The following is a 17,276-nucleotide window of genomic DNA, read 5'->3' as shown; positions in this document are numbered from 1 at the left end:
GGGATGAATGTCGGAAACTCAAGACAGTGACTATGCTATCTCTGGTTCTGGTGTCTACGAGTGTTGTACTGCCTGCGGCAGAACAGGCGGCCGTGAATGTTGTTTGGAGCGCTCAACCTGAGCAGCACATTGATGAATCGACACTGGTGTGCAGGACCATAGACAGCTGAGGTCCTGGAAAGGCTGCATTCGCTCTGAAATCGCGCCAGAGGACCATCAGGCTAGTTGCTCCACCAGGTAGTTATGTATCAAGCCTATAAGGGCCCCCCCAAAGCTTGTGCCTTACGTTCGTTTGATCGTATCTCGGCGGACCACGAGCCTGTTTCCTTCATTGACACGAGATTTGGACGGATCCTCGGCATCGTAGAACGCTTGTGATCCACGCACTTCGCCGGCTGTGATGCGCGTGCTGCTGAACAGCGGCTGCTGGAGGTACAGTGGTAGATCTCCGATCCGGCCGTCATGACCATTCTCACCCAGAGCTGACTGGTGGTATGACGCCAACCTCGTCTCCAGCCTGTATCACCATCGCGCCCTCGCCTTTGCCCGCCTCCTCGTCAAGATCCACGTAGTCGAGATTTACAGTCAGCGCTGCCGACTCGAGCACTTTTGTTTTGAAGCCAGGGTATTTCGTATCCAAAGCATCCCAGAGCTGGGCCACGGGCATTGGAGCGGGCAGGAAGTCATGCTGAGACTTCGTATGCGACGTCGCCGCGGCAAAGTAGAGGACGGTGAATTGGCCGGGAGGGGGCTTGGATACAGATGCCATAGTCTGCGTGTTTCAATTGTTAGCGCGAAGTCTTGAGCCTTTGCGTAAGAGATGTAGTGATTGAGCTGGCGTGTCAGGTAAATAAAGAATTTGATCCACAGAAGCACGAATGCTTTCAGGTAATACATGCTATATCTTGAGCATCATCCAAGCGCTGAGGAAGGTTGACGAGACTCACCTGGCATGTGTATGCAAGAAGAAAGTGGCAGATCTGAGGAAACGAATTGGAGGAGACGGGCAACGTTGCGGGCACCGCCGGAGGTCTTCTCTGCGGAGTTTCCCGATTGGGACACGGACATGCCTGAGATACATATGCTCGTCGACAACACAGCCCGCAAGGTAAAGACGACTCAGCATCGGTATTGCAAAGCATGCGAACCTCCAGTGTCGGACGTGTCGTCAAACGAGCTCCTCGAAAAACATTACGAATATCCAAACATGCTGCCTCCGACGGAGAGGAATCAGCATCGTTGTGGGCACCAAGACGTCCCTTAATCGTATCATACTACAGACCTCCCCTTTCAACTGGCACAGCAGAGTCAGTTGGCGATACGCCGACCACCGATGGAAGTGACCAGGTCTCGAAATCGCAAAAGAGAACGCGAAAGATTCTAGGCGAACACTTTCCACGGACTTCAGATGGGCAGTCAGTCAACAGTGTGGCTCTGGCCCAGTTATTGGCAGACGAACCACCACCCATGCTTGCAGATAAATGGGCCCAAGAGGTAGCTCGCATGATGAGGGGTGAAGATATTCATCAAGAGGAAATTTCCACCGAACTGAGGGAGGCACAGAGTCGTAAACGGGTCAAGGCTGTCAAGGCTGGAGGTTGGGGGATTGGTACTAGACAAAAGCGATCGCTGATCAGTGCAATTCGGAAGGTCTACGGTGTGGAGAAGTCCGCAGGGAGCACTGACGTCGGCCAGCAGCCACAGAGGGCCGACGAGCCAGGATATCACGACGCTCCTGCGGCTACGCCAAATTGCGAGGTAGAATGGGAGGAATGGGAGGCTAGCAGAGCCAAGTGTAGTTCCATTGATCGCGACTGGCGGTTTTGGACACTCCCCCGCGGTTGGATCCGGCATATTGACCGAGATGAGTCGCAGTCCCACGCACAAAGGCATGCAGTCATAGGCATGATCCGAGACAGATACTACACGTGGGATGCTCCGGAAAAACACTTTTTTGCCATCACGGGACGGGAGCTTGACAATAGTACGGAATGGCTGGAGCCGAAGGGTGCCACAGACAAGAAGGTCGAAGAGCAGGGGCTAAAGATCAAGAAGCATGCCTTACGGGGTGACGCAGACGTCAATTTAAAATACAGCGCAGTCAGGATAATGCATCACGATTCGAGGCCCACGCCCCGTTACCGATTTGCTCCAGACATCCAGGATGAGGAGTCACGTTCGAACGCCCAGCTGCAAGACGATTTACTCGCCGTCATTGATGCGCACCAGACATCAGCCTCCAAAATTGATGTGGCTTCTCTTGACGCTAGCCCGCTGGCCACCCATGATACGCCTCAGGATGACGGCCACCTAACTTTTCCACCTCTTCGATTCCAAGTGGGGACTGCGGCGCTAGCAGACGGCTCCAGGCTGGCTGCGGAGGCTCGTGAGACTTCCTTCCCAGGGTTACAGGACTCTCATCGCGTCGAGCACACTGAGCAAGCCACAAGCTCTACAGACGATGAAGCTCTACCAAAAGGCAGCATCAGATCCAGGTCTGGTACCAACAACAGATCGGACGAGCGTCACGAGGAGCCAATGCTTGAAGCATACAAGCCCTTCTCCAATCCAGCACCCTCAGCTGCAACTGCGCGAGGCGGCAGACAAGCTTCTTCTTTCACACCCTCGGCCAGGCTTACTCAGCTGGACATGTCACCGTCAGCGCATCCTGTCTGGTCGCAAGCTCGCGCAATACATTTCACACGGGTGGCACGGCAACAGCCTGCAGCAGAGCCGAATTTCGGAGGACACCATGAAGCTGCACTGCTCGCGAATCTTAAGTCCTCGAAGCAACCAGACATCCGCACGCGACTTCGCCAGTGGCAAGACCTTCATGGCAACAAAGAAGAAGATACGAAGCAGGAGTCTGTCTTTCAAGACGACCCCCAGACCGGAGACTTTCCCAACTCAGCTACCAGACTGCCCGACATCAATCCATCTCTCCGCAACACCGAAGCGGACCAACAAGAAGAACGCGAGGCGGAGGCACATTTTATGAGCAGTCAGGCCGAGGATCTTGACAGTGGATTCGATACCCGAGCACTACAGATGGGTGATCTAGTCGAGCTAGAGTTCCTCAACCAAGATCGAGAGAGTGTCATTGCAATATACATCCGTCGCTCCTCCCGCACGGGCGGCCAGTTCTTCACCATATCGGGACGGTGGATCTTTGCCGAGGACCGCATGGTCCCCTATAGCATTCCTGGATGGGTCTCCCCGAAAGCTGTTGAGCCTTTGCTGGAGCACATGCCTGAAGCTCGTGACGGCGCTGCCAGGGAAGAGCTCTATGAGCAAGCTTACGTACACGACCTGTCTGTCCCGCGTGAGGTAGCTGCTCCTCTGGTCAGCCGGATGGTTCAGTTCTGGTCGGAATCGCAGGAGATATACCGCAACAACGCTTCCTCTCTAGATAATGCGCACAACATTTTGGCGCATGAGACAGACTTGAGATACGGCTCCTTGGTGTCTGCGGCTACAACATTACTGCAGGTTCCTGCTGACAAGCTCCCTGCTACCGCGCTGTACACCGTTCGTGCGGCACTTACACGCGCAGGATTTGCCTTCAACATAGATCGTCGGTCGCACCGCTTGACTGGCTACCTCCAGATTCGATCCAAGGAGCAGGTGAAGATGGTGAACACTGTGCGTCGGTGGATTCGAGACTGGCAAGACGACCTGGCGAAGCGTGCCGCGCTTGCAGGTACTCGTGATCAACACGTCAAGACTCCGGCCACAGCGCAGTACGTGTACGGCTTCCTGCAGAAAGCGCGCAATATCATCGAGCAAAGCCGCAAGGATCGCCATCCTACGCCATCTGGTACAATCAGTCCAAGCAAGAAGCGTTTTCCCATCACACCGAAGCAGAATTGTGTCAAGGTGACATCTGATCTACAATTCACGGATCAGGAAGTCGAGATTGTACGATTTCTGGAAGCGTGGACATGCAGTACTCTTTTCATTGGCTTGCCGGGCTTGCAATCACTGCCGCCTCTTCTATTGCAGGCAACTGGAATGTATGAAGATCTCGATCTCGACATGGTCACGGGATGGATGTTCATGCAGGAGCTTGGGACCATAATGCCGTATGAGAATCGCGTCCGCTTTGACCAGCATCTCCTCCTACCCTCAAGCCAGCACAGCAAGCCGCTGCAGAATCTCATGACATCTCTGCTGGATATGCGAGATAAGCCCAATTTTTTTGACACGATGAGCGGAATTCGCCGCAATTGGGGCGATATGCCTGTTTACTGCATCGACGAGGCGTCTGCGCAAGAGATTGACGATGGTTTAAGCGTGGAACGAGCGGGCGCTGACGAGTGGTGGGTTCGTATTCATGTCGCGAATCCCACAGCGTTCTTCGAGCGTGATCACCCGCTGGCAAAGATGGCCAGGCACATGGGTGAAAGTCTGTACATGCCTGAGCGGACATACACGATGTTGCCTCGTTGGGCAACAGTGAGACATTTCAGTCTTGCAAAGAACAGACCGTGTTTGACCTTCTCCGTCAGAATGGACCGCGAAGGACACATCAAAGAGCACATGATCAACTCTGGCTTCATCCGTAATGCCATTAGCTTGACGAAGGATGAAGCGCAGGAGCTGATTGGCCACGCTCACGAAGGGCCGCAGAAACGGCAACACACGCTCACCGTTGGAGGTGAACTGCCACCACGCAAACCTCGCAAGAACTTTACCGCCAACGTCACGCCCGAGCAAGTCCAGGAGCTCAGGACGCTGCATATGCTTGCGCAAAAGCGATCGGACATACGGCGGGCGAATGGAGGAGTCTCCTATGACAACGAGCGGCCCGACGTCGAGGTATGGCAATCCTGGGACAGCCCTGGTTTGGCTTGGGACCATCCGCACCGCAAAGGCCGCCGGAGTGTCGAGGGTGACCCTGTCATCAGCATGAAAACTCGAGAGCTGGGCAATGTCTTCGCCGCACCCCCCAGCCCTGCCCAGATGATGGTCCAGGAAATGATGTTGCTTGCGGGCGAGGTTTCGGGGATGTGGTGCGCAGAGCGACAGATCCCTGCGCTGTTCCGTGGCACATCCAGAAAGCCGGGCTTGCCGGACCCGGACACTTTCTTGCGCGAAGTCTTGGAGCCAGCCACAAAGGCCTCGCCGACTGGTGAACGGCCGATGCACCTGGGCATGGACTACATCATGCTGATCGGTAGTGCAGCGCTGCGGACACGGCCGCTCAAGCATAGGACCCTGGGTCTGAACTACTACGAGAAGGTGACGAGTCCACTACGCAGGTACGGCGACATGATTGCGCATTGGCAGATCGAAGCAGCGCTGCGGGAGGAAGCGCGGAGGGGCACCAGCTTGGTGACCGAGGACACGAAGGTTGATCGCAGCTTCCTCCCGTTCAGCGCACGAGTCCTCGAGACCGTCATGCTCGGCCTGCAGCCGCGGGAGCACATGATCATGCGCGCGAAAAGCTACGCCAATCAGTACTGGGGCGTCATGCTGCTGTTTCGCGCCTTCCACCACGGCGAGTGCGAGCTACCATTCTACACCGAAGCGGATACTAGCAAAGCGCGGATGCGTATGTGGGTTGCGAGCAGCGCGGACTTCGATCCTCGCGGCTTCGCCCATGGATATAGCGTTGAGCTCAACATGCCTGTGGCTATGAGGGACCCGAAGGTGTTCGGCATGGAAGAGGCGTTGCGGGGAGATGTGTGGGAGGCGGAGATCTATATGGTGAACGTGACGTACAGGAGGATCGAGATTCGGCCCGTTAGGCTGGTGGACAGGCCCGTGGCGACACCGATCCCGGCGAGTCTTAGATGGTGAGGTGTGGCCAGATGTCGAGCGCCGATTTTGCTTGAAGAGGCATACAGAATGGCCAGCATGAAAATGTCGCGGTACAGCTGTCAACGCGGATGCTCTGGCCGAGAAGCCGTAGACTGCCGTGCATTGCAGCCAGGTACCTGCTGTCGCTGGCACGTGGAGGGCCGCCGCATCCCGACAAGCATTACCTACGCTTCTCCGGCACCACGACGAACCGCAACCAAAGCGAGTCTTGGACCTTCGACGATTGCTGTACGCCGAACAGCCTACCAGTCACCCTTTATGGTGTACGCCAAACCATGTCATCGCGCGGCTCTCGAGTATTATGATAGTCTGCCTTAGATAGCAGCCTTTCGCGTGTATGGGCATACCTCATCGACAATAAACGTTGGAGGCTGAACGAATCAGGAAGTTGGGGCTGATCCATCAGCTGCCCGTTCGGGTTCGGAATCACGCCGCCCATCCTTCCAGGTCGAATTCTCAGGGCGAGAAGTTCTGGCTACATGTAATTGGGTCAGCGCGGAATACTTCCTACTGTGTCCAAACCGCCCCGTTCTCAGGCTGACTCTGGGGTCCTGAAGCCTTAAGCAGAGTGTTATCAGCTTTTGTATATTATCCACCATGTGTAATGGCATGACGGGCAGAAAGCCCGCACTCGCGTCGAACGTACCAATATTAGTTCCGCCATTCTTCTGTACGAACTGTCGGATATCGAGCAGGAACGAGTAGCAAACTATCTTTTAGCATGTGACGTCGCAAGAGGCTTCGAAATAGAAGGCCAAGCACTCGCAAGCAAGGATATCAGACCCCACGTTACTTCTCTCCACCTCCAGCGCACAGTCTTGACAGTTCCGAGGGCTTCCTAGACGAGTCTGCAGGAGCCTCAAATGCCCGCAAAGGTGCTCATTGGGCGAGATATAGACGAGCGCTCACCTGAGCACTTGCGGCCTCCATCACCTCGTGTCATCCAATACCTTACGGCAGCAAGGGCAGACGGCTGATCCAGCAGACTTGGGGCTTCATTCAGCCCAACCCGTTGAACCATGAACTGGTGTCGGTGTGTGTTGCAGCTCAGCATTCCGGCGCAGGCTCCTTCCCCTTCCTACCGCGCCTCTTTCCGCGAGGGAACAGCGCCCTGGACTCCAGGTGGGGAAACAGCCCTACGCCGCCACTTCCAGTGCGACCGCTCTGTCGTCCAAACCGGTCAGCAGACAAGCGCGCCGGCGTCTGCAGAACTGCTGTCATGGGCTGGAAATGCACGTTTCCAATAGCTCGAGCCACTTCGAGGCTTGTCTGCTGTAAGGTTGCTTTGGTCTCAACTGTCTAAGCTATACGGAGTATTTTCTCGGTTGCATGATCCTGGGCCTGCTGGCCTTTATTGGTGTATGCTGCTGCGAGGGAGGGACAAGCCGGACCTGACCAACACATCCACACTCGACGATCTTCAGTACGAGCCTGGCCCTGATTTTCTCTCTCACAGGTCGCCGGCTCTGCGGAGCAGCAGTACGCCATTGTTCTGCTACCATGTGGTGACACGAATGGTGCTGGAGCTTTGTGCTTCCCACGTCGTCATCCCTTGCGCATACGCAACCAAGGAAGTTGGCCTCACTCCAATCTAGCAACGCTGTCTTACCCGCTACGGTCGTTGCGGCCCCATCAGCCTCGCCATCGAGGCTCTTTGAGTTGCGCCAGGTGCGGCATCCTTCACTGTCATGCCCACGAGATACGTCGATCCTGTCCAAGCGCCTTCGATGTCGATAGCCGAACAAGGCACAGCATGGAAGATTCTCTGCATGGGCTATATACTGTAAGCTTGCAGCACATGTTGGTCCTTTTCCTTTTCTCAGTGGGCTTGAGTACACAGGTAGGACAATTCACCCACCTACCGTACCACACTCTTTCCTTGGCTTGGTCGATCTCGAGTGGTTGGGGTTGCTTTTCTCTGTTGACATTACAACCATGTCTGCCTACGCCAAAGCCGCAACGGCGGCGCTTGCGTCCAGAGGTCTCTGGTCGTGGCCTGGCTTACACCCATGGAGTGCGTATTGATATCTATAATATGCAGTGCTACCTTTGCTGACGACATCAGTTTCGCCACTTGGTACCCCCGAGCATCAGCATATGCCACCATACCTCGAGAACAACCCGCTTCCGCAAGGTTATCCATGGGGTGGCAGAACAGCAAAAGTACGTCGAAGCTTGAGGCTCTTCAGTCGAAGTTGACAACAAACGTCTCTTGTTGAAGCTGATCACCATAACAGAACACGAACTACTACCAAGAAACACCTAATACTGGCGTGACCCGACACTATGATTGGAGTGTGGACAGGGTGGCATGCAACCCTGATGGACTGTTCGAGAACCAATGTCTATTGATTAATGGCGTATTCCCTGGCCCGACCATCGAAGCCAACTGGGGCGATTGGATTGAAGTTACGGTCACTAACAACATTCCGGACGAGGGCACATCGATTCACTGGTGAGCGGAAGCATATTTTCACTCAAGTGAATGAGTACTAATCCTTGAGCCAGGCATGGCCTTCTGCAAACAGCCACACCATACATGGATGGCGTACCAGGCAATACTCAATGCCCAATCGCACCTGGCAGCACTTTCACATATCGCTTTCAGGCTGATCTATATGGAAGCACATGGTATCATTCCCATTGGAGTGCACAGTACGGTAGCGGTCTGTTTGGTGCAATCAACATCTATGGACCGAAGAATTGTGAATACGATTCCGATCTGGGCCCGGTCATGATGCATGATTATTTCCACGGGTACTACGAAGAGGCTGTTCAGAAGACGCTTGCGGATCCGGCGTCAGGACAGAACGGGCCACCTCTTGCGGACAACAACCTGATCAACGGCAAAGCATCAAACGGTCCAGCACCAATGGCATCCTTCAATGTCACCTCCGGCAAGACGTACCGCCTCAGACTGATCAATACATCGGCGGCTGCTGTACAGAAGTTTTCTATCGATGGCTACACAGTTACTATCTTCGCGAACGACTTCGTACCCATCGTTCCGTACGAGACGGACGTTGTCACACTTGCCGTCGGTCAAAGATCAGACATCCTCTTCAAGGCCACCGGCAAGCCCACCGATGCAGTTTGGATGAGAGCATTCCGGCCACCGGCGTGCGGCCCGTCAGCAGGTGGCGAAGAAGTAACCGCTGCGATATTCTACGAGGATGCTGATCGCTCGCAACCGCCCACCACATCTGCTGGCCCGAACGCGTATAGCCAGTTCTGCGGGAATGATCCACTGTCCCAGACTGTGCCATACTATCCAATGGCTGCCGGCGACCCCACGACGACAGAAGTGCTACCGATCAAGTTCGAGTCCAACGGTACGGCGCTGTTGTGGTATCTTGCGGACCAGACGTTCCGTATCAATTACAACGATCCTATTCTACTGGAAGCTAAGCTCGGAAACCTCGACTTCCCAGAGATCCAGAGCGTGCACAACTACGGCACGAATAAGTCTGTTCGCTTCATCATCGAGAACCCTGGCAATCAACCACATCCTATGCATCTTCACGGTACGTAGTACCTCGCACCAAACTTTGACGTTGCTGATGTTTCTTGCCCAGGCCACAACATCTTCGTCCTCCAAGAAGGCTCATGCTCAGGCGACGGCGGTGTTCAAGGCGAGCTACCTGGTGGCCCCGGTGCGAACGGCACAAAGCGCGACCTCGACATCGATCATGGCGTCAAGGTCAAGCGAGAGGGTGAAGGAAGCTGCTGGGACGGCTCGATAACGAACCCTGAGGTATACTAGCATTTGTGATTCACGATGCGGATGAGAAGTCCTGATGCTGATTCTTGCTTTCTAGAACCCTCAACGAAGGGACGTCCAGATGCTGCAGCCGGGCTCGTACATTGTTATTCAGTGGTTTCAAGACAACCCGGGTGTCTGGCCGCTTCACTGCCATATTGCTTGGTCAGTGATCAGTGCTCTCAGTTGATTTTGCGCTTACTGATTCGATCAACCAGGCACTTGAGCGCCGGTATGGTATGGATGGTACTCGAGAACCCAGACGAGATTGCAAACGAAATGCAAATACCGAGCATCATGTCCCAGACATGCAGAGACTGGTATAGGCAAGGATCTAACATGTCTAGGATGTCCGCTAACTCTCTTTGCAGGTCCGCGTATACCGGAGAGAATGTGGTAAAGCAGATTGATGATGGCATCTAATATGATTGGGTATTTACGATAGGGAGACGCTCCGTAGATGGAATTAGCCGATCAACCACGGACTTTCACGACAGCCAGGCACGGCGAGATGATGTACATAATCTCTATGGAGCACGATCGTTCAGCATCCAGGCCATTCTCGTTCACTTGTCTTAGGAAAGTGGACACCAGTAGCTGTAGTGCGGTTCAATGAACATCAACCAGGCCGGCCAGTTTCAATTCTACGAGCAGTAGATGATTGTGCATTTCATCCATCCAACAGGATCCGAACGACATACCACTGGTGCCATTTCATCATCCCACTCCAACTGGAACAGGAACATCCGGGTCTTCCAGAATACCACGTGCTACTCTTGCAGCTCACGTTGTCCGGCCTTGCTGTCGAAACGAAGTCTAACGATGCGGGCTCCGCAATCGGGATCGCTTTGCAAACCACTTCAAACTACCATGCCGAATTATCCGCCTCCATACCACCTCACCATTCGTGCAATAATTTCCATCGCGAGGCCCACATTCCTCCGTCGAGCACAGAGCAGCAGCTGAACGCGATTCATCCGGCTCGTCTCCGCTCGGCTGCCCATGTGGTGCGGGGGAAAGAGTTGGAGGAGGCTGGTAGATGAAGTCATGCACCTTGCTTGACCGGGAAGTTGCTAGGCTATCTTCGGCAGACGACATGGGGATATCCAGATCAACAACGGAACGTGGAGGGAGGGTTTTTGGGTTTTGGGACCTGCAGGGTCGACGATGCTTTTAAAGAGCTCGGTGAGCTTGGCTGGTGGACAGGTACTTCGTCCTTGGTCTCTTCTCTTTGCACTTCCCTCTGATTTTTGTCGAGAGGTGTTGTTGTAGCCATTGGAAGATCAAGCGTATAACAGCAAAAGTCAAGATGCTTTCAAGCGCAGTGGCGCTGCTCTTAGCAGCCTCGTCAACGCTTGTTTCTGCTGCGAAGTCGCCCTACCCACCATTCTCGGGCAACCCATTCAAGAAATACGACCTGGAGGCGGAAGGCATCAAAGCGACCTTCATTCCATACGGAGCCCGCTTGACCAACCTCTACGTCAAGGATCGCAAGGGAGCATGGCAGGATGTCGCCGTGGGATACGATACTGGGGAGCAGTACTTGAATGACACCGAGACCGTCCACACTTTCTTCGGAGCTGTAGTCGGGAGATATGCGAACCGGTTCGTACAGTTTGACAGCTGTTGTGAAAACCCAGCTAACGTAACCTTTCCCCCAGCATCAAGAACGGAACCTTCACCATTGACGGACAGACCTCGCACATCCCCAAGAACGACAACGACGGCCTCGACACTCTGCATGGTGGCTTCGTTGGCTACGATCAGCAAAACTGGACGGTGGCCAGCGTGACCGGGAACAGCATCACTTTCTCCTTCTACGACGAGCACAAGTCTGGCTTCCCGGGCGATGTACTCAACCTTGCCACCTACACTCTGACCGACGATGCGTCGTGGATCAGCCGGCTCATCTCCATCCCGTTTAACGAAGCCACTCCAATCATGCTCTCAAATCATGTCTACTGGAATCTCGGTGCCTTCGTCGATCAGCAGTCGACGTACGTCCTGAACGATACGCTCTATATGCCCTACGCCGACCGCTGGATCGAGACAGACGGCATCCTGATCCCCAACGGCAACATCGGGGTCACCAACGGCACCGCCTTGGACTTCACGAAGCCCGGCAAGACGATCGGCGAGGGCGTACAGAACGCACAGGGCTACTGCGGGACTGGCTGCACCGGCATCGACAACGGCTTCATCCTCGACCGTCCGCGGTACGGTAGCCCGGATGACCCGAACTTGGAAGTGCTGCAGATGTACAGCCCGAGCACAGGTATCCAGATGAGTCTGGAGACGAACATGCAGGGGACGCAGATTTATACATGCAATGGCCAGGATGGGACGACGCCGGTGAAGAAGGATCAACAGCATGGCAACTCGACGACGATGTTGGAGCAGCATGGGTGTATTGTTATTGAGGCGCAGGATGTGAGTTGCTGTACCCTTCTTTATGAGGTTGAATGTACTGACTCGTTCGTTGCAGTGGATCGATGGTATCAACCAGCCTCAATGGGGTCGCCAGCAGTGGCAAATCTTCTCACCTACGACCGAGCCGGCTGTCAACTACCAGAAGTATACCTTCACGTGCAAGTAGCGGTACTTTAGTCGCCCGGCGGGACATGGCCAGAAAGTTCTCTATTGGAGACAATGTATATAGGAACATCTAATGAAAGCGCGAAAGCGAGCTATACCATCTTACTCATGACTTGTGAAGGAGTTTGTACAGTACGTGCAAGTCGATGATGTGGGTGATGCAGATGTGAATATCGATTGTCAACTCTCTGTCAAGATATCCTTTACTTCCATTGCGTTGAAGTCTGTGTAAGGTATAGACTCATGTGTGCGAAGTGAATGTAACCCTGCGCACGAGCCAACACCGGCTTCTCGTCAACTTCCTCGCCGACACGGGCTGCCTCCCTCCGGAGCACCGAACACTTGGAGCGCACAGATCCACCATGAGCAACCAGAACGTCCTTGATCCGGCATTAAGTACGCAGTACACCAATACCAACCACCAGAACCGCCAACCGCTGCCGCCGCCATTCCCAGCCGTTGCTCCAAGACCGGATGGGCTGAAGGCAGACGGCGGGGCATATGCGACCCAGCAGAGCCCGCAGCCTTACTACTACCCTTCTCCGCAAACGAACCAGACGCCGCAGCAGTCGGGGGTAGGAAGTGCGCAGCATAGCAGTCAGACCAGCCCGGAGAATGCATACCAGTCGCAGCCGCCGGCGGAGGGCGCAGGCAGCCCGGACAACGGCGATGGCGCAGAAGATGCGAAACGACCTCGGGCATGCGAGGCATGTCGCAACCTGAAAGTCCGCTGTGACCAAGATCCAGCGCATCCGGAGATCCCGTGTAAGCGGTGCGCGAAGGCAGGCAGGCAATGTATCATCACACAGCCGAGCAGGAAAAGGCAGAAGAAGGCGGACAGCAGGGTGGCGGAGCTGGAGAAGAAGTTGGATGCCTTGACGGCTGCGTTGCATCAGCAGCAGCAGGCGACGGTACCGCAGTTTGACGCCCAGCAGGGCGGCGGCGCTGTAGCGCAGGCGGACATGCTGCAAGGACGGAGCTCCGTGGGCAGTTTGGCTGGGCAGTACCCTCCACCTCCACCTCCCCGGATGGGAACGAGCCAGTCTGGGATGCCTTCTGGATCCAACGACTTTCCTGGACCACCTGCGAAGAGAAAGCGTACGGATGGAGAGTTTACTGGTTCAGATGCCTCTTTTCAGCAACCTAGCTACACAGGAGAGGCGAAACGCAGCAGCTGGGTGTTCGAGGAGTCGAAGTCGCAACCCTACGGAGCTATGTATTCGGACTTGAGACGCTACCTCCCGTACAGCTCGCCAGAGGAGTTTGTCAAACAGATCAACACCATCATCAGCCCGGACATGGCAGCGCAGACCTTCCACCGCTATTGCTCCAAGCTAGCGCCAAATCTTCCTGCTGTCGTCTTTCCTTCTGGCACTACTGCCGAACAAGTCTTCAGGGAGAAGCCGATTCTGTACGTGTGCATTCTATCTGCCGCGTCTCACGGCAACCTCCACCCGGACATTGCGAAGAAACTCACCCGCGAAGCTGTGGGCGCTATTGCCGACTGCGTGGTACGAAGTGGTGCGAAGAGCCTTGAGCTTATTCAGGCTATGCAAGTCTTTGCGCTGTGGTACAAGCCGCCGGAGAAAGCAGAGCAGACCAACTTTTATCAGATCATCCATATGGCTGCCGTCATGGCGCTTGATATAGGTTTGGGGAAGCGCTTCAATCCCGCGAAGGCGGAGCGAGGATTTGGGGGGCGGAATGCGAAGTATGCTCCTGGGCCTGGGAAGATGTTACCGCAGGATTCAGATACTGTCGAAGCGAGGAGGGCGTGGCTTGGATGTTATTATTTGTGTGCGAGGTGGGTCTCGAAGAAGCTGAGAGCTACTTGCTGATTGTTGAGCATAGCTAACGTTGGTGCAGTGCATCTATGGTTCTGAGACGCCCAAATCTGGTGCGCTGGACAAACTACATGAAGGAATGCATCGAGGTCCTCGAGTCGCACCCAGACGCATTGCCATCCGACAAGGTCTTCTGCCAATACGTCAAGATCCAGCATATCTGTGAAGAAATAGGCCTGCAGTTTCTCATGGATGACAATACCGCCAATATCAGCATCACCGATCCAAAGGTTACATACGCACTCAACATCCTGGAAACCCAGCTCAAGCACTGGAAGGAGAACATCCCGGCTAATCTTCGTACGCCGAATCTGATGTTCTTCGAACACGTCACCTCGCTGTACCTCCATGAGATAGCGTTGCATTTCGATCACAACGTCGAAGACTTCCGCATGCCATTCACCGAGGCGTCACTCAAGTCAGTCAACAACACTTCCGACACGCTCACGCAGAACCAAATTGCTGCGCTCGAGGCTTGCCATCGAGCTGCGCATGGAATTCTTGACACCATGCTGGGGTTTGATATCCACGTGGTCAAGACACTGCCGATGCTGATCTACTTCGTCCGCTGCATCTACGCCCTCGTCATCCTCATCAAGATGCACGTCGCAGTCTGCACGCCAGGATCGGAACTCGGTAAGATGATGAAGCCTGAAGACCTGCGCGTGGAGTATTACATGGACAGCCTCATCACAATGTTCAGCTTCGTGGCCAAAGAAGAAGAATTTCGACCTCATCCGAAGATCTTGCGGATCCTGAACGTGCTACGGGAGTGGTTCGGCAAGCACAAGGAGAACGTCGCTGCTCAATCGAGAGGCGAGCCGATCCCGCATCCCACTCCAACCGTCGAGAAGAACGCACAGCTCGGCCAGACACCTCTGCACCTCCTCAGCCAAGTCGCCAACCAGCAGCGCCCGCCTACACTCGGCGAAGCCGCCGATGGTCCGGCCGGCAATTCGCAGCAGCACGACTGGACGTTCTCCAACCCCAGCGCCGTCAACTATGCCAAAGGAGCGCCAGCGAATGACCCGGCGACCGGCACGGGGTACAGTACCGAGATGCCATACGGGGCTGACCAGAATCTGGGCCTTGTTGATCCGATGAACATGGATTATGGATGGGGCAGCGGATTCGAGCAGGCGATGGACATAGCGTTGTATGATACGGATGGGTTGCAGCAGGGTGGGGGGTTGGATTCTTGGTTTCTGGGTGATAGTGTGGCGCCATTCGGGTTTAATGGGGACATGGGGCAGGGGTGGTGAGGAGGATAGCAGCACCTGACTCTCTGGGCTTGCGAAGAAGAACGTCCGAGTTTTCGCGAAAGGACCGAGAGAAGTCAAGTCTTCAACAAGGTATTTACCGCTCTGTAGCCGCATAACAGCACCATAAGCGTTTGATGTTCTGAGAACGTCCGGAGCTGAGCTCCTCCTTGCCTTGTCGTGACTCCTACTTGCTCCTGCCTATCTCGACGTAAGCTTTTCAACCCGCCGTCCTGTGTCAACTCCACCATCTGCACAAAGAACAAGCAACAAGACCGCGTTTTATCTACACAACGATGCATCTACAAACAATTTTCAGCCTCCTCACGATCAATCTCACCTTTCGCCTTTCTCATTGCGAAGCGCACCACCACCTCCAACTAACCGCTCTACTGTCCACTGAGGACAACCCACGAGCGAGATTCGAATGCTGGGAAATCAGCGACCCCTTCACAGATTATCCAACCGTCGGCGAAGGTATCATAGGTCTCGCAGACGTATCCAACGTCTCTTACGTTGTGCTACCGCCGAGATCAGATGAGGATCTGCATAGGCCTCCGCATCCTATGTTCGTTGTCTCCTCTCCATGTCTAATCAATCAATTTATTACGTGTTTACAGTGTCAACAGGTTCTTCGTCCTCCTCTCCGGACTCGCGCACGTCACACTGCCTGACGGGGACGACGAGCTATGGATCATGGAGGGAGTCAACGGGTTGATGATCGCGGCGGACGTGTATGGGCTGGGGCATTTTACGGAGTATCCTGGTGATAAGCGTACGGTGGCGCTGCAGGTGCCTTTTGCGGATGGGAGGGTGATGGGGCATAGTGTGTGGTTCATGGGGGTGTTTGTGGTGTCGGAGGAGTCGTGGGGAGGGAGGTGGAGGTGGATGGGCAGGTGGTTCTCGATTGAAGTGTTCAATCAATGCTGACTCGACGGTATAGTGATCGATGGAATGACGTCGTACGGCGAGTGTCCATAGTGAGCGGTCGTAGACGAGTGTTATAGCTGCCGGCGATCCAGGCTGTTGGGTTGAATAGAAGCGGACCGAATTGATTGTCGACTGGTCGACACGAAACATGCTTTTCCGACCGGTGCGTGAAGTGAGAAAGGAGACAGCAGCAAGCAAAGAAAGAATGATCATTCCTCATCTACAAAGTCCACCCAAAGAAAAGTCCAAGCGAATGATGACATCCCAAACCCTCGTCTGACCAGCAGACGATACGGACGATAATGAATGTTCCCACAATACTCCTCCGAAGCCTGAGCCTCTATGCCAATCTTGTCGCCATGGTAAAAGCAGTCTTTGATGTACGCCGCCGCTGTGCTGGGAAGGAGTCTGCCGTCGTTGTTGTTGCTGTCGTTTGAAGTCAAAGGCGTTCGAGCGAGCGTCGTCGGTGGTGTTGGTGTGCGACGGTCGCATGCCATTCTTTGCTTTATCAGAACGTGTTTCAATAGCTGTTGGGGTTCGTGCATACCTCGAACGCCTTGACGGAACATCCACGTCGTCTTACTTCGACCCCTTGCCGGTCTCACCCTCTTTGGGCTGAGGTCCGTCTCCGCGGTAGAGCACAAGGGACGATCCGTGTGTGCGACCGCTTCCTTTGCCCGTCTCTGGATCGTAGGGACCGTGGCGGCCTGACCCACCGCCGGTCTCCCCTTCACGGGGACCCATTTGAGAGGGGACGGAAGCCCCTGAGGTAAAGCGGTCGTTAAACATCGTGATACTTTGGTAAGGTTCGTCGGTGGTGATGCTCAGGAGTTGGTTGAGCGAGAGCAAAGTCGTCTTCTAAGCTTCGTGAACGATTTGACAGACGAGCTGGGGTGTTCAACGTCGAGTTGGTGGTAGTACAACAATGTCAGAGGATCGGACGGAGGAAGAGACTTATAACTCACCACTCTCAGCAGCACAGCGAGCGATTTTCGCGAGCCATGGAATTGAATACGCCTCACCATCAATCTCCAAGCCACTCGTTGTCCGGACCCGCTGTTGAGA

At 54.7% G+C, this 17,276-nt stretch overlaps 6 protein-coding genes across 6 annotated transcripts; 4 read left to right on the top strand and 2 right to left on the bottom strand.

The window, feature by feature from the left end:
- Positions 1-282: 282 nt before the first annotated feature.
- Positions 283-769, bottom strand: LTR77_008681 (uncharacterized protein; the record flags this gene model as incomplete). The annotated part of the gene is made up of 2 exons (XM_064805911.1): positions 283-409; positions 477-769. 2 exons carry the CDS (start codon positions 767-769, stop codon positions 283-285), a joined length of 420 nt encoding a protein of 139 aa, XP_064655770.1.
- Positions 770-1,140: 371 nt separating this feature from the next.
- On the top strand, positions 1,141-5,802 carry MSU1 (3'-5' RNA exonuclease complex component; the record flags this gene model as incomplete). The annotated part of the gene is made up of 2 exons (XM_064805910.1): positions 1,141-1,241; positions 1,281-5,802. 2 exons carry the CDS (start codon positions 1,141-1,143, stop codon positions 5,800-5,802), a joined length of 4,623 nt encoding a protein of 1,540 aa, XP_064655769.1.
- Positions 5,803-7,758: 1,956 nt separating this feature from the next.
- Positions 7,759-10,006, top strand: LTR77_008679 (uncharacterized protein; the record flags this gene model as incomplete). The annotated part of the gene is made up of 8 exons (XM_064805909.1): positions 7,759-7,837; positions 7,889-7,986; positions 8,061-8,278; positions 8,332-9,347; positions 9,399-9,577; positions 9,642-9,748; positions 9,802-9,903; positions 9,955-10,006. The coding sequence occupies 8 exons, from the start codon at positions 7,759-7,761 to the stop codon at positions 10,004-10,006; spliced, it is 1,851 nt and encodes a 616-aa protein (XP_064655768.1).
- An 886-nt stretch (positions 10,007-10,892) lies between these two features.
- LTR77_008678 (uncharacterized protein) lies at positions 10,893-12,179 on the top strand (the record flags this gene model as incomplete). The annotated part of the gene is made up of 3 exons (XM_064805908.1): positions 10,893-11,188; positions 11,245-12,013; positions 12,069-12,179. The coding sequence occupies 3 exons, from the start codon at positions 10,893-10,895 to the stop codon at positions 12,177-12,179; spliced, it is 1,176 nt and encodes a 391-aa protein (XP_064655767.1).
- Positions 12,180-12,540: 361 nt separating this feature from the next.
- Positions 12,541-15,284, top strand: LTR77_008677 (uncharacterized protein; the record flags this gene model as incomplete). The annotated part of the gene is made up of 2 exons (XM_064805907.1): positions 12,541-13,982; positions 14,045-15,284. 2 exons carry the CDS (start codon positions 12,541-12,543, stop codon positions 15,282-15,284), a joined length of 2,682 nt encoding a protein of 893 aa, XP_064655766.1.
- A 1,136-nt stretch (positions 15,285-16,420) lies between these two features.
- Positions 16,421-16,955, bottom strand: LTR77_008676 (uncharacterized protein; the record flags this gene model as incomplete). Its single annotated transcript, XM_064805906.1, has 2 exons — positions 16,421-16,709; positions 16,795-16,955. 2 exons carry the CDS (start codon positions 16,953-16,955, stop codon positions 16,421-16,423), a joined length of 450 nt encoding a protein of 149 aa, XP_064655765.1.
- Positions 16,956-17,276: the final 321 nt, after the last annotated feature.

Source organism: Saxophila tyrrhenica, assembly GCF_035928015.1.
Source record: "Saxophila tyrrhenica strain CCFEE 5935 chromosome Unknown scaffold_15, whole genome shotgun sequence".
Lineage (NCBI taxonomy): Eukaryota > Fungi > Ascomycota > Dothideomycetes > Mycosphaerellales > Extremaceae > Saxophila > Saxophila tyrrhenica.
Note: the sequence above shows the minus strand (reverse complement) of the source record. Positions and strands in the feature narration are given on the sequence as shown.